At 32.2% G+C, this 17,500-nt stretch overlaps 1 protein-coding gene across 9 annotated transcripts in view; it reads left to right on the top strand.

The window, feature by feature from the left end:
* LOC124431324 (lachesin-like) overlaps positions 1 to 17,500 on the top strand; it is a 136,612-nt gene that overhangs the window by 68,424 nt on the left and 50,688 nt on the right. For all 9 annotated transcript variants that reach the window (XM_046979086.1, XM_046979093.1, XM_046979084.1 and 6 more), the window contains one exon: positions 14,620 to 14,957. In XM_046979086.1, the coding sequence (XP_046835042.1) occupies positions 14,906 to 14,957 (52 nt within the window). In that variant the 5' untranslated portion in view covers positions 14,620 to 14,905. The remainder of the gene's footprint in view (positions 1 to 14,619; positions 14,958 to 17,500) is intronic.

Raw genomic sequence — 17,500 nt, 5'->3', positions numbered from 1 at the left:
ATAATAAAGATATGGAATAATTGGGATATATAATAATAATTGAGGATAGAATTTTAATAACAGCATATATATATATATATATATATATATACACTCATACGCACCATAATCAAATATAATTAATGATTATATAAAACGACGAGTTTTTGTTCGACAAATTTCTTTTCCCCCCCCCTTTTTATTCTCTATTCTTTTTTTCTTTTTTTTCTTTTTTTTTTTTCTTGTCTGTCTGCATTTTTTCCTTCATAAACTTTTTTTTGAATATAGCACCTTTATGGATTGGCACATAACAAACACATATGTATTCCGATCCGCACAATCTTGACTATATATACATAACATGTATATCCTCCACCCTAATGACTCCTCCTCTGCTTAGAATCGGACGTGTCAAAGCGTGGAGGATATGAAACGAGGACCGTCAACGACTCAAGTCTCGTCATATGTATATATATATATATATATATATATATATATAAACATACATATGTACACGTTGACGAGCGAGCAATGTACTTTTCAAAGGTCTTCTTTCCCTTCGTATTTTCTTCTTTTTCTTTTTCTTTTCTTTCCTCCTCCTCTCTCTCTCTCTCTCTTTTTTCTTCTTCTTCTCTTTCCTTCCTTTCCTTTTTTTTTCTTTTTTTTTTTCTCCCGTTAAGAAAACACAAATTCAAACACGCGCACCCTTCGCAAGATATGTAGGCACCCTTTTTACCATCTTTTCCCTACTAACTTTACTTATCTGAAGATTCGCGCTCGAAGAAAACGAAAAGGCATAAAAATCCGACCACCTTTGCACGTTGAGCTCGTAACGAACGTTGACTTGTATATAATTTTTGAAAGGATATGTATATACACATGCCCTCGCACGCACACGTAACATATGTATATATGAATGTATCTATATATATATATATATATATATATATATATATATATATATATATATATAATATGATTATAGAGAAACGTTTGTGGTAGTTTAAAATTTACATGATGGAAGCTGTGAATTCTGTAAACTAAAGATAGACAGACAGAGAGAGAAAGAGAGAGAGAGAGAGAGAGACAAATTGATACATACTATAAGTAAAGAGTGAGTGAGTGAATGAATATCTACGTATGTATGTGCGTATATATATATATATATATATATATATATATATATATATATACATATATATGAGAGACAGATACAGTAGGTTTTACGCATGAGCAATACCAGAGGAGAGATAATAACTTTGTGGTATCCAACGTGTAAGACGGCGGAAGGAAATCGCATCGTGCATGTTGAACAGTTTCGCCTTTGTCAAGAAGACCGCTGTGTAATCGGTGCAACGGCGCGGCTCGAATGCAATGGCGACCGATTTCGAATCGCGAGAGAAAGGATATATATATATATATATATATATATATATACGTACACGCATGTATACATAGCCCTACGCACACACAACATATATATATATATATATATAGAGAGAGAGAGAGAGAGAGAGAGAAGGAGAGAACGAACGAGAGGAAGAGAGGAAGAGAATGAATGAGACGAGAAGACGACTTTACTTATTCCGTAACGACCGAACTCTATTACCTGACTATGTAACGCGTTCGATTCGTGCACCTGTTTCCCTTTTTCTCAATATTCATTCGAACGAAAGCTCTCTCTACGGAGCGGTACGTTTTTCTTCGACACAGTAAACTCTCTTTTATTATTGACAGTCCGGCAGTTTCAGAGAAAGAGAGATGGAGAAATAGAAATGTAAAAGAAGGAAAGAGAACGATAGATAGATAGATAGATAGATAAATAGATAGATAGAGAGAGAGAGAGAGAGAGAGAGGGATAGATGGAGAGATTGGTCTCACATCTTACGCCCACGAAACTGTCCTTTTGTGCTACGAGAAACTCGCCTTAACGACTCGAGAGAGGAGTATCCTTTTTCGTAGCTTTCCGCGAGGAAAATAGAAGAAGAGGGAAGAGGGAAGGAGATAGGGAAGGAGAACGAGGGGTGTACGAGAAGAAAGAGTTGGTGGAGGATGGAGAATAACGCAAATAACGAGGAGGAGAACTCTACTTCCCCCTCGTCGTTCTTCTCTCGAGTTGCTGCCTCTTGCTCTTCCTTCCGTTGAAGAAACTTGCAAATTTTCTTATTTATAAATCTTCTCTTGGACCTCTCTGAAATATATTCTCTCATTCTCTCTCTCTTTCTCTCTCAATGACTTTCTCTCACTCTCTTTCTCACTCTCTCTCTCTCTCTCTCTCTCTCACTCTTTCTCTCGTATCTTTATGGACCATTATCAGAAACCAGTCGAGTCTATAAAACTACCATACGCAGTATTATTTATTATATCAACGTTGGAACGATACTATCTATCTATCTATCTATCTATCTATCTTTTTTTCTCTCTTTCCTTTTTTCTTTCTATTTCTCCCTCTCTCTCTCTCTCTCTCTCAGTTACTCACTCACTCGGATTCATTGTTTTGCGTTATCGTTATTCCCAACGAGTCGTCGTTCTCTTTTCTTATGACATCCTTTACGTGCACATTACCCTCCTTTACCTCGCATTTCATTTAATGCAGTTTGTATCGCATATATTGGAATACGTTATGCCAGATATATCTTTCCAAAACGGCTAGAGGGATGGGCCGTAGGAGTGGGAGGAATCGGATGGGGTGGAAAGGGTTGTGGAAGAGGGGAGCGCGAAGGGTAGGGCGGAGGGAGACCAGGGTAGGAGCAAATTACGGTGCTGCGGCTAGGCTAACACTGTAGGTACATTAGTATTCAAAGGATGTTTTACGCCGAGTGTGTAATTTAATGTTGCCGCGGCTCGTGCCCGGCAATATTTTTACAGTTTGCCCTTAGCGCCTGAATCTTTCCTTCTTTTACGTTTTTCTTTTCTTCTTCTTCTTCTTCTTCTTCTTCGTTTTCTTCCTTTTTTTTTCTCTCATTGAAAAAAAAATGCCTGACCCTTTACATTCGAGAAACTAATAACAAACATCGATCGCGATATATATATATATATATATGTTTCGTGAATATTATGATGATAATATCATTGAATACAAATATCGTTTTGTTATTGATGAAGAAGATTTGAGGAAATTAAATCGTAAAAATGAAATCTTTTAGATAGATCGATTTGTTTGTAATAGTCGACGGCGTTGATCGTTCGATTTGAATGGATCAATTGTCGATGATCAATCGTTCAATCAACATTTTCAAAGAATGATAATTGAAAAGACATTTTCCGAATTACGTTCGATTAATATTCGCGATTTTTTATTCGTTCATTCTATATTTTATCTATAGTCATAAATTGTATACAATAATTATCGTCAATAATAATTTATAAATATTATTGTGTTATCGTATATTCCAAAGTACATGCGTATAAATTTTTTTTCGTCTCATGCAATTGGACGCGTGAGAATTTTTCTCGTTGAATTAATATCGTATCTTTTTTTTCTTTTTTTTTTTTCTTTTCTTTTTTCCTTTTTTCTTTTTCTTCTTCGCCTTCTTCTTCTTCTTCTTCCTTTTTCCTTTATTTTTTTTTCTTTTCTTTTCTTTTTTTTTTCGAGATTTAGAATAAGGAAGAAAATAGAATAGTCCAAAGTATAAAAGGAAAGATATCGGATCGAAACGTGTTAACGTCGGGAAAGATCGGATGATAAGTTCGAATCCTAAAATCCTGCTTCGATTTCTCGAAGAAGTTTCTTGGGCAAAGGAAAGGAGACAATACTCTTTCTCTCTCTCTCACTCTCACTCTCTCTCTCTCTCTCTCTCTCTCTCTATCTCACTCTCTCTTTCTCTTTCTTTCTTTCTCTCTCTTTCTCAAAGACCGTGGCTTCCGTTGACGTCGCATTTACGCGAAATCGAGTCTACGAATTCAAAGGCAAAACTTTTCGTTCGCGACGTACCGAACGTGGTTGCAGCTTCACGACTTTTCCTAGGCTTCGTACTTCCTTCTCTCTCTCTCTCTCTCTCTCTCTCTTCGCCACCCTTCTCTCTCTCTCTCTCTCTTTTTCTATATCTTTCTTTCTCTTTCATTTCTCGACTTGATACTTAACAAGAAGTCCTCGTTACTAAGCTAGAAAAGATCAACGACGAATCGTTCGTATAATATTTACCGAACTTTATTTCAAAGGGATTACTACATAATAAAGAAAATAATAATAATAATAATAATAATAATAATAATAATAATAATAATGATAATGATAATAATAATGATAATAATAATAGCGAGATAAAATACACGAGAGAGAAAATGAACGAACGTGGATATTATTGTTTGGTTCGAAATAAATGCTAACTATTTACACGTTTTCCCAGACATATATATATATATATATATATATATATATATATATATATTCTACGTACATAGATGATAGATATGTTCTAAAACACAGTTTTAGTTATATATACTGTAGTCTATTAAATATCTCTACCATTGGATATTTGTTTCTATTCCCCTTATTTTAGAGGGAACTACGTTTACCTCAGTGAAATGGATGCAATTCCTGCCTTTCTTTCTCCTCTGTCCCTTTACCACCTCTCTCTCTCTCTCTCTCTCCCTCTCTCTCTCTCTCTCTTATACTATCTGCATCTCTATCTCTCTTTCTCTTTCGGTGAGAAGCAAAAGTTTCCTTCTCTCCGTTGGTACACCGGTATATTAACCGTGCTCAGTATTCAAAAGCTATACGTGCACGACCAAAGCCAGAACCAATCTCTGTGTACGATCGGAGAATTCCGCGCGCATTACTACCCCTACCTCCGCGAAGGATTTGTCAACGCAATTAAGCTCGGCGCGGATATAAGCGGTGTTTGCTTAAACGCTCGCGATAAGCTCGCTCCTCACCCTCTCTTTACCTCCCTTCCTCCATTTCTCTCTCCCTCTCTCTCTCCCTCTCTCTCTCTCTCGCTTTCTCTCTCTCTCTCTCTCTGTCTCTCTTTCTCTCTGTCACACGTGTATAGTACTATAGATACCTGCATTTACAGCGCGTGATCAAATAGAAAAGTTGTAAATATATCGTAAATTATTATTATTTTCTCCCTTCCTCTTGCTCTCTCTCTCTCTCTCTCTCTCTCTCTCTCTCTTATTGTCCTATTCGTGGAGAAACGTGAGAATTAGAAACATTTGTTGTTGTTGTTATTGTTATTTTTTTTGTTTTCTTTTTTTTTTTCTTTCTTTTTTTTTTTTTCTTCTAAGGATAAAAACTTTTATTAGAATATCATCAGCGAAAAGAGAGAGAATTTTTTTGCTTGAATCGATATATATATATATATATATTCGCTTTTTAAAAGGATATTTAGTAGGTTATATCGATAAGTTAACCAAAAAAAAAAAAAAAAAAAAATAGAAACAAGAAATATAGATGGTACTTAAATATTTCAGGATGAAATTACAGGAATGTGTCCTACTTATTTTTTTAATTCTTTTTTTTCCTCCTTTCTTATCCGTTAAGAAAATTTTTTATCGTGTTATTATCAATGGTTCACGTAAATATCGTAAAATAAAAAGGCTTCGAAGTTCGATGAATTATATCGCAAATTATATCGAAGGATATAGTCATTCGACACGTAAATACAAAAAAAAAAAAAAAACAAAAAAAAAAAAGAAAATGTATGGAAAAAAAATGATTGATCAATTTTAAAGAGATTGATATTTCGATGATCGATACCGAAGATATTATTATCTCGTCTTTCAGAAAAAGAGAGAGAGAAAAGAAAAACCAGACAGAACATAAAAAATATTCAATATACAATAATTTAATATCCGTATAGACGTATTAGATAGTACAATGTTATTATTTCGGTATATAAATAACTTCGGATATCGAAAAAAAAAAAAGAAAAAGAAAAAAAATATTGCATCGCGACTAAGAGAAAGACATTACTTTTGAAGCTTGATAGAACATATCGTACTATAATATATCCACCCTTGACACCCCTCCCGCCCAACTCCAAACCCACCCTTAACTCCCACATTCCCCATCCCCTTCAATGTGTTTGGAATATATCACGTTATCACACTTTGCAAGTGAAATCGACTAGGGAAAAGTAGGCGTGGCTCGTAAGCTCATCCATCATTACGGCCGATCCAGGGGTATATTAATTAATCCTCATTACGATATCCCCGATCTCTATGACAATCTGATAAACGATCGTTTACTCAACTTGTCATGGACAGAGTGTGTGGCCATCGAATAATCCTGAAGAAATCAATTCTTTTTCTCTCTCACTCCTTCTCTCTCTCTCTCTCTCCCTCTCTCTCTCTCTCTCTCTCTCTCTCTCTCTCTTAATCTTTATCTTAATCTCTTTCTATCACGATGTTCTCGGCATGTGTTCGATAGTTTAAGTAAAAGCAAGAGGATTGATAACATTTCACGTTAAATCATTGAAGAGTGAGAGAGCGAGAGAGAGAAAGAGGAAAGACAAGAAGAGGAAGAAGAAGATGGAGAAGAAGGAGAAAAAAAAAGAAGAAGAAGAAAAAGAAAAAGAAGAAGAAGAAGAAGAAGAAGAAGATGGCTATCCGATCCATGGTAGGATGAAAACGCGCGAAGCTCGGCAGATATTTTAATGGAAGTTCGAACTTAAGATATTTCGTGAAGCACAACCAACGACGACGACAACGACGAAGACGAAGACGAAGACGACGATGACGACGACGAAGACGAAGGCAAGAGCGGTACTGGAGTGTTCATAATGAGATGTTAATGGAGTGGCTGGGAAAAAAGGGTGGGCGTCACGTCACGGTATCGACAGGTTCTCTAAACCCACCACCAGTAGAACCGAACCCCATCCTTTCCTTCGCTCTCTCTCTCTCTCTCTCTCTCTCTCTCTCTCTCTCTCTCTCTATTTCTCTTCTTTCTTTCTTTTTCTCACTCTTTCGTCTTATCTACTTTCCATTCTTTTTTTTTCCTTGTCTCTCTCATCTTCTGTCTGTCTGTCTGTCTGTCTTCCTCTCTTTTTCTTCTTCCTTATTCTTTTTTTAGGGTGAAAGATATCGGTACCACCACGCGACGTGTCCTTGTGTGCCTTTTCTAACGAAAAAGGGTCATTCATTGGATCGAAACTGCTTCAACGTGATAGGACACTGTACAATCTATTTTACCAAGTATCGCGGACCTAATATCGTCTACTATCACGAAACACCTCCAACTTTTAAATGAGATTCTCTTTAAAAAATCTTTTTAACATAACGAAGATATACAACGAATATGTCTCTGTATGTCTCTGCGTGTATATATATATATATATATTTTGCTTTATTTTTCATTCCTACCTTCTAATTTCGTTTAAAATTATTACTCGATATTATCCATAGTTATAGACATCGTTAATACCCCGTGAATACCGAAGAATAATTAACATGAGTAACAATCAGGATATTCATTTACATTTTTGAATTATTAATTGTTCTCTCGATTATAATTAAAATATCGCGAACGATACGAAATCACGTGGAAACATCATATATATATATATATATATATATATATATATATATATATATATATATATATATATATATATATTCGTTTATTTACGATGTTAAATTAAATAAGTATCTTCGTTGACAAACGACAAATGGTATCTCATTCTTCGGAGAAAATGATACAAGATCTGCTTTTTTATTTTTCTTTTTTTTTCTCTTTCTTTTTTTTTTCATTCTTTCGATGTCATTGATAGTTTTTTGTTTTTTTTTTTTTTTTTTTTTTTTTTTTCGAATTAATTTTAATGAGAAATCCCATTATACGCCTATAGTCGAGAAATTTTGAAAATATTGTTTAAAGAGTAAGTCGGAAAATGTATGGATCTATTACTCTCGATATATACATACATGTGTGTGTGTGTGTGTGCGTGCGTGCGTGCGTGCACACAATACGTGTGTGGATGTGTATTCACGCATATAGTTACTCGAAGCACAGAATGAGTGAGTAACATTGAAGCCTAGCGTAATTGCGGAACAAGCAAGCAGCTCTGTTACAGGTGCGCTTAGAAATACGCATCTACTATTCGAATAGAGAGATAGAGATAGAGATAGAGAAAGAGATAGAGATAGATAGATAGATGGATAGATAGATAGATAGATAGAGAGAGATATAGAGAGAGAGAATAACGGACTATTTTCGGAGAATATTTGATCACCCTCCGGGCACTATACCCGTTCGACGCGTACCATCATCAAATATCGCTGACGCCAAAGCGTAACGAAGTGCTGAACGATTCCCACTTTGGTCTCTGAATAGTAGTAGTGCGATAGGTTCTAAAGCCTAACCAATTGCTATTCAGAAACAGTAATATTACTAGTAGTAATAATAGTAATATTTAATACTAGTAGGGGAAGGTATATATATATATATATGTCTGGGGAAAGTTAACCAAATGTCGAACTCTTATAATTGTCATCCTTTTATTTGATTAGAAACTAATAAATGATCGATTGAAATATTTCGATCGTATAGATCTTAACAAATTTTTAAGTAATTTCTTTCTTCATTAAAGTCTATAAATTTTCACGAACTGGAGAGAGAGAGAGAGAGAGAGAGGGAGAGGATAAGAGGGAGTGAAAGAAGAGATTCTAATTATTAAAAAAAAAAAAAGGGAAAAAAAGGGGGAAAAAAAATTCGTTAGATTCGCCGACAAACTCATAAAACTTGATGAAAGATCGTGTTGTAAAAGTAACCATAGAAAAAAGAAAATCGTCGTCGAAGGTTGAATATTCAGGATATCAGTGAAAAGCGTTTTACGTGCTGGCTCGTATGCGACCTCACATATTTTATATATCTTTATATATATATATATATATATATATATATATATATATATATATATATATGTATGTATGTATGTATATTCCTGAGTTTGCATCACGTATGTGGATATCTATCCTACCTTTATTCACGATCTTCTACGGGCTAGAATTCCGATTCTGTCTGGAGAAACGCAGAGAGAGAGAGAGAGAGAGAAAGAGAGAGAGAGAGAGAGAGAGAGAAGTTCGCTACGTTGGACAGCAAGTCTATGTATGTATATATATATATATATATATATATATATACATATGAATTCAAACCTATATATTCTAACTCGCAATAATTTCTTTTTATCGTTCAATCTGCTTTTCTACTTGAACTTATTCCATTATATGTGCATAACTTGGTATGAACAATTTTCCTTGAATAAATATTTCAATGTTTCTCATTATTTCGTTACATCGATAATTAATAATTATCGATAATGATAAATATTGAATTATTTTCGATATTACCGAATATAATTATTAGTGGATATTTATGTAGATATGTGCATATTCATTGATAATAATTTTTTTTTTTTTTTTTAACCTTCTACTCTTTCTCTTTAACATTTTTTATGGCATACTTACAATCAGAATGTTAATTCATTGTTATTAATCGAGAAAATCCAACTAGCAACTCTATTTTCATAATATGTTCCACATAATTAGTAACTATTGATAAAAATGAATATTAGATTAATTTATCCGATTCCCATACATTCTTCTTCGGTAATTCTTTCTCTCTCACCTATACGAAACATCCTCAAAAAGTACCCAACCACAAACCCATCTACCGATTCATTCTTCACCCATTCTGTAAGATACAACGGGGAGTATCGTTATTATTAATTTATTAATTGCATTATCTTTGTTCGTAACGTTATTGCAATTATTATATCGTGCTTGGTGTATCCGTTAATGGAGATAAAGTTAGACACGGAGAAGGCGCGTAGAATATCGGCAGGAGAGTTTGAACGAAGAAGGAATAAGGTAACTTTCGAGACGACGCGAGAGATCTCTTCCTTCTCACTCTCTCTATCTCTCTCTCTCTCTCTCTCTCTCTCTCTCTCGCCGTGTTTAACAAAGAACGGTGATCCAATATATGTCGGCCGTACCGTACGCAAATGTCAGCGACAGCTTAAATAAACTAGTTTCATAAGCGTCGTGCATGCTACTAGTGCAAAAGGTGCAAGGGAGAACACTCTCTTTCTCTCTCTCTCTATGTATATATATATCCCTTTCTCTCTCTCTCTCTCTCGCTCTTTATACGCTGCGTTCGAGGTCATGCGAGCGACGGCGGGGTACGGCTTTTAGATTTATTTCCTTCCTCATAAATTTGACGCAACCCTCCTCACCTAAAATACCCGACTATCTACCTACGATCATCGTTGATGAATCGGTCGTGCCATTTACGATGAACAACACGGTTGAATTATTTATCGTTCATATTATTGCACGAATACTTGGAATAGTTCGACCGATGTTATCTGTTTTTTTTTTTTTTTTTAATTTTTTTTTCTTTTTCTTTTTTTTTTTTTCTTTCTTTTTCTTTTCTTTTTTCTTCTTCTATCTCTTCTCTTCTTACGTTTTTTTCTTAATACCTTTTTAGTTGCTTAATTGTACAGATATTACATATATATATTTATATATATATTCGCAAAAGCGAATGTACTTTAGGAATAAAAATTGTTATCGAAATTGACGTTATCAGATGGTATATTGTCTTATTGATAAGAGCTACTTTATTATTATTATTATTTAATATTTATAGCGTATCAATTTCATAGTGAATTATCGTAATAATTTGTGTCGAATTTTGGCGAATTTTAATATACTCGTTCGCGATTAAAAAAAAAAAAAAAAAAAAAAAAAAAAAAAAAAACAAGGCAGCAAAAAAAAGGACTAAGTTAAAAATTTACTTCGTTTACTTTCTCCCTTTTCCTCGTTTTTTTTTTTTTTTCTTTTTTTTTTTTTGTACAATGACAAACATTACGAAATCTTTTATACACGGAACTTGTAACTATAGATACATGTGTCTCATTTATTGTTTAACGATAGATCGATTGTTTGACATGTTCGATCTATAAAATATATAAAATCGTTGTACAGGAAAAATATCTTCTCTATATTTTTCTTTAGACATAAACGTTCTTTAGAACAGATCCTTAAATTTTTGTCAATATTTGTACGTCAATGTTATAATAACATTGTCGAATAAATATTCGATTTATATCGTCAGTTCTAATTCGAGATATAGGAATACGTAATAGATTCGTCAGAATAATTACTTTCGTACGTTGCTTGATAATGCATTCTATTAGAATCTACATACTTCGCTGTTACAAATCTATTTCCATTTGTTTATTAAAGAATTTATATGCTCGCTTTATATTTAATCAATTGAAATCGTAAAGGTCAAATAAAATTGCTTAGGAGGAAGAATTTCTTTTTTCTTTTTTATCTCTTTTATCTTTCTCTCTTTTTTCTTTTTCTTTTTGAACAACTTTTAGAAATAAAAAGTTATAATAGTAATTGCTTTTTTTTTGCTCTTTTTTGGTCTTTTTTTTTTTTTTTTTTTTTTTTTTTTTATAGAATCATATGACAATAACTTTTTTTATAGAAATTTTGAAGAAAAAGATAGATAATAATAATAGCAAGTTAAAATTATATATCTAATAATGATTTAGAGTTTTCAATTGAAATTGATCAAATAATAATTTTCATATATACCATACATTAACAAAATCGAATAATTTTAACGTGACAAAAGAGAAAAATATATATTCTTATTCTGCAATTAGACAGATTCGTTTAAGAGTTAATAAAATTAAGGTGTATGTAGTAGAAGTATTTTGGATGTAGTTAGAAATTCGATAAAGGATATTTTAAATTCGAAGTACTTAAAACTCGAACAGAAGATCTAAATAGCTTTACGTAAGTATATATATATATATATATATACACATTTTAAATGAAATTAACTTGTTAACTCGAACGTATCATAGTTAATGAAGATCGAATTACAGTATTTAAACTTTTTCTTAAGTTATATACATATACATATGTATATATGTGTATGTGTGTGTGTGTATGTGAAAATGAGTATGTATCTTCGAGTTCACGTCTGTTAAGAAGCCAATAGGAATATATATAGATATATATTCGACTTTTCGAGAACGTCCTAACGAACGTCAAACGTTTAGGTAGTTCTACCTGACATCGAATTGATCGATCGACAGTACGAGATCGATTCGATATCGGTAGCTTATTTTTCAAGCGTCTCGTCTCACGATTTTATAAGCGAAGTAGGTATCATCGATATCGCTCAAAAATATAATAATAAAAATAACGTGTGTATGTATACATATATATTTATACATGGTATATATTATATAATATATAATATATATATGTATTTATGCAAAGATATATATGTGTATGTATACATTCGATCTCGCCTTGCTCGAGCTATTAGTATCGCGATGGTGGTTCATTGAATATTCGGTATTCATCTTGTGAAACATTTGACAGGCATTAATAGTTGGCTATGAGAAGATTGAAAGGGTTGTTATATCATGATCAAACGTTCTTTCATTTAATCGAAATGAATATCCTTTTGTTACTTTTTATCCTTTCGATTGAAATGAAAATAAAAATAAAAGGAAATTATTATGAAGTGAGTGAGACGAGGATTAATCTTAATTAATTATTAATTTCAACGATTATTCATGATTTATATCTATCTATGATCTATAAAAATATGATTGTATGTAATCAAAAAAAAAAAAAAAAAAAAAAAAAAAGTTCCACGTTATATATTTTTCTAATGTTTTTCTATTTATCATAATATATCAATAATATGTTATATTAATATTCTTATACTTATATTATTATTATTATTATTATTATTATCATCATTATATTTCATAGTATTTCATAGCTATCACACGATCTGTTTTACTACTCCAAAAAAAAAAAAGATTAAGAGATCCTACATATTGTAATGGACGTAAAAAAGAAAAAAAAGAAAAATAAATAGAAACGTTAAATTTCAATCAATCTCAATCAATCGAACTCTCTTTTAATTTACTTTCTTAAATCTATACACACACACACACACACACACACGCGCGCACACAGAGAAAAAAAAAGAGAGAAGCCACAAAAGATTTGGACCCACCATTCGTCAAGAATTTCTGGAGATCGAGACAGCGTTAACACAATATTATCTCCTTATCGTGTAAACGAGTTTTGTAGACAGCTCCGTTAAAGATATCTTTTAATGAGGGTTGAAAAGGGAGTAAAATATAAGGAGGAAAAGAAAAAAGTAGGAGAAAAGGAAGAGAAGAAAACGAAGAAATGGAAGAAAAATAAGGATAAGGGGGAGTCCTTGCTTTCACGTGGAAAAAAAAAAAAAAAAGGATAAAGCAAAATACAATTGTTTCAATTAAATAGAAAAATTGTAATTTTACTCGAAAATATTATCTTGGGAAATTCGTTCAAATTCAAAATTCCCATTATTTCGTTAGAAAAAGTGAACGATTCATTGTGTGATCTATGAACTATTAAAATATTTCGATCGAAGTTGATGCATGAGAATTCGATTGGAACGAGAGGAGGAGGGTGAACGTTATGAAAAGCGAACGAGAAAGAAAAAGATGGATAGACAAAGAGAGGAAGGGAGAGAATGGTACAGACAGTAGTAGTCTCTCTCTCTTTCTCTCTCTCTCTTTCTCTCCTCCTGTGGATGATGGCAAGGATTGTGACGGAGGGTGGGAGGGCGTATAGTCAGTTTCGAGGTACAAGGGTACACATCGGCAAGCCGAAAGTTCGTTCGGTGGAAACGGACGATAAAGCCGTCAATGACGAACCATTCGACGGAAGTCTGCCCGCTGGAAACGTTTCCGGCCTTACCATTTCTCTGACGCGGGTTCTCTTCATCTCTCTTTCTCTCTCTGTCTCTCTGTCTCTCTGTCTTTCTCTCTTGATCGTCCGTCTACCTCTCTCTTCTGCAACAAAACTGTAACCAATAGACGTTTTTCGAAAACTAATACACACTTTCTTTTCTTTCCCTTTCTTTCTTTTTTTTTTTCTATTTTTTTTCATCTTCTTTCTTTCTTTCTTTTTTTTCTCTCTCTCTCTTTTTTTTTTTTTTGTATCATGTCAAGTACACATCCGTTCAAAAGTTTTCCATTTGATTGACAACAATTTTGTTTTCGATTTATTTAATATATTTTACATCTTCATTTTGGAAAATTAAATACGACGAATATATGTCGATGGATTGATATGGGTTTATAATCTATTTTCGTTTAATATTTCGATATATTCCAAAGGTTCTCGAACGATTTTTACGAATTAAATTACTCTGTTTTCCCTTTTTTTTTCTTTTTTTTTTTTTCTTTTTTTTCTTTTTTGTCGACATTTTCAGGATGTATTCTTTTTTATTTTTCACATGCGCGTGTATTATTTTATATATATATATATATATATATATATATATATATATATATGTGTGTGTGTGTGTGTGTGTGTGTGTGTATCGAGTTTTATAAATTAATATTAATTACATCAATATTGATACGATCCATGATTACACAATCATATTTTTATTAAACCAATATATGTATATATATATATATATATACATATATTGATCGAAAGATTAATATGAATATTTAATAAATAAAGATTGTAAATATCAATATAAAGAAAAATGATCTAAAATGATAAAATGGACAGAGAATTTTCGTCCTTTCGACTTTTTCTTTTTTCTTTTTAATTATATTATTAAGAATATCGTTGCTTTTATTGTTTCAGGCATGTTATGCGTCAAAAAAATCAACAACGGTGGCTCGCGTGGAAGATGATGTGGTTAAGTAAATAAAGAAAAAAATAAAAGAGAGAGTGAGAGAGTGAGAGAGTGAGAGAGAGAGAGAGAGAGAGTGAGAGAGTGAGAGAGAGAGAGAGAGAGAGAGAGAGAGAGTGAGAAGACGGAGTGGGAGGTAAAGAGAGAGGAAGAAGAAGAAAGACCTGTCTTCATCTTAGAAGACATCATCAAGAGAGACGAGAGGAATCATCAACAGCTGATTCTGATTGGTGCACGATGCTCTGCTATCGCGCTCTTGTCTTTCTTTTTGCTGTCAACGTGCCAATCGGTGAGTTTACAAACAAACACATTATTATCGTCCATAATTAATAACCATAATCTTTTTTTTTGAAATCACATTTATCAAGAGATAAATATTTAATAAAATAATTTAACTCTCATAATGATTATTTTTGGTAAGGACAACATCGATCGTTCATTATTCCAATTTCATTTTTAATCTTTCATCTTTTTTACTTTATAAGAACTTAATTAGTTCTATTGATAGAATTAATAGAAAAGAAAGAAAAATCGTTCGTTGGATCTTTACTTTTTCTTAATTTTTGAAAAACAAATTTTTCTTTTTTTTTTTTCCCCTTTCTTTTCGTACTTTTCGAAGTTAAATTAAAATAAAGAAATTGTCATCTAATTAAAATGATTTTTTTCTCATTATAGATATGAGACAATATTAACTTCATGGTTTTAGATACGCCAAGAGTATATTGAAAACTATTTAGAGAATCTATATATATTTTTGGTATTTAAAAATTTGGTTTGCTCTCATTTTACACACGTACATACGTGTTTATGTATGTGTCTGTCTGTCTGTGTGTGCATTGGAATAATTTTCACATTTATTTATATAGAAAGATATGTAACACGTTTAATTGAGACATCCGTTAGAGACATTCGATATTTTGTTCTAAATGATAAATTTTATTTGATTGTTTCTATACGTTCATTCATTCGAATCAATTGAATCGACCTATATATCCATTTTTATTGACTTATATATTCTATAAAATAATTTTATAATACATATATATCGTTACGAATTAAATAAATAAAAAGGAATGTGAAAGTTAATTAGACAATGAACATTATTCCGTTTCTGGTGATAATCATTGATCTATTAAATTGATCTAAGAACTCTTGCATCAATTAAAATTAATTAATTGATATGATAAATTAATGCATATAATAATGTTGCAAAAGAAAACGAGCAGTATATATATATATATATATATATATATATATATATAGAGAGAGAGAGAGAGAGGGATTAATATTTCTGTACACATACATATTCAATAGTATAATAGAAAACGTAGTAAATATATAGAATAATAAGGTATAAAAATAACAAGATTAAAGTTAGTAGATTTAGGAAAATGTAAGAGGTCAGGCAAGAGCCTTTGGCCGAGTCTGAGAATTTGAGAGGGGGAGTTAGAGAGTTAGAAGAGATGGGGTAGATAGGAAAATCAGTCGTTTCTGCCAACGACGATGTCCTGAACAGACGAGAGATGCGCAATGCCGAACCCGTGTTATACGATCCTGAGGAAATAGATTTACTATGTGTATGTATATATCTTACATATACATATATATATATATATACTTACATATACATACACATATATATATATATACACATACATATATATGTAGAAACGATCCCTGGTCAACTTCTGGTGCTGATGTTTATTCGACGAAGTGGAGGCGGTGCGTCGCGAACAGCGCTGTGCTTGTCGTTCGAATTAAATTGCCGCGAGCGGCCTCGAGAATGCTTTTCCGTGCGAGAGGAAAACCGTCTGCGTCTGATTTCCGTCCTCTCCTCGATCCGTTTTCTCCTATTCCTTCTTAGAATTTCATTACGTCTTACCAAGCAACGCGATCGCATGAAATCAGAAAACGAATTTGATCTTTTACTCTCTCTCTCTCTCTCTCTCTCTTTCTCTCTTTTTTCCCTTCTTCTCTTCTTGCTCCTTTTCTCTGTTTCTCTCTTATTTTCTTTTTTTTTTTTTTTTTATATATAATCGATCATCATATCTCCGAGACAATTTAGCATCGAATAAAGTTCTAATACAATTCGATTCTTCTTATCTTTTTTTTTTTTTTTTGTACGACTTCGTTAATGATCTCTAATATATATATCCAGATTTATTTATTTATTTATTTATTTATTTATTTGGAAATGTCGTGCAACGTTCTATCATTTCCATATTTGTTTTTCCTTTTTTCCATCTTCAATTCATCCTTCAATTGGTCCAATGGATATAGCACGTTTATGAATATAATGTGATATGATAAAAAGATGATGTAAATGTTACGATAAAAGTGAAAATAAATATCATAGTAATGGAATATTATGACAAAAAGGAATGAATATGAAATATTACGTGAAAGGGGAAAGAATTGAGTATCATAGTTAATGTATAAATATTAACGAAAAGGGATGAAAATAATAAATAATTAATGATAAAAATGGGAAAATAAAATGTTTATGAAGAAAATCTTTTCTAAATACACAATCTCTTAACGCAAATCAATTCTTTAAAGTTTTATTAATTACATAATTATCATATTTAATTTCAATTGTGAAATAACGAATAATGTTTTATCTAATGCAATAGTTTTTTTTTTTTTTTTTTTTTTTTTCTATTCGCTATAAAGTTTTCGAAAGCACAAGTATTTTCTTCGATAAACGTTACGCTCGGTTTTGTTCGAACGAATTCTCACGAAGGAAAGAAACGTTGTGAAAAGGGCGGATAAGAAAAAGGGAGGGTGAGAAGGGTGAGAAGAGAGAGAGTGAGAGAGAGAGAGAGAGAGAGA

This window comes from Vespa crabro, chromosome 21 (genome assembly GCF_910589235.1).
Source record: "Vespa crabro chromosome 21, iyVesCrab1.2, whole genome shotgun sequence".
Lineage (NCBI taxonomy): Eukaryota > Metazoa > Arthropoda > Insecta > Hymenoptera > Vespidae > Vespa > Vespa crabro.
Note: the sequence above shows the minus strand (reverse complement) of the source record. Positions and strands in the feature narration are given on the sequence as shown.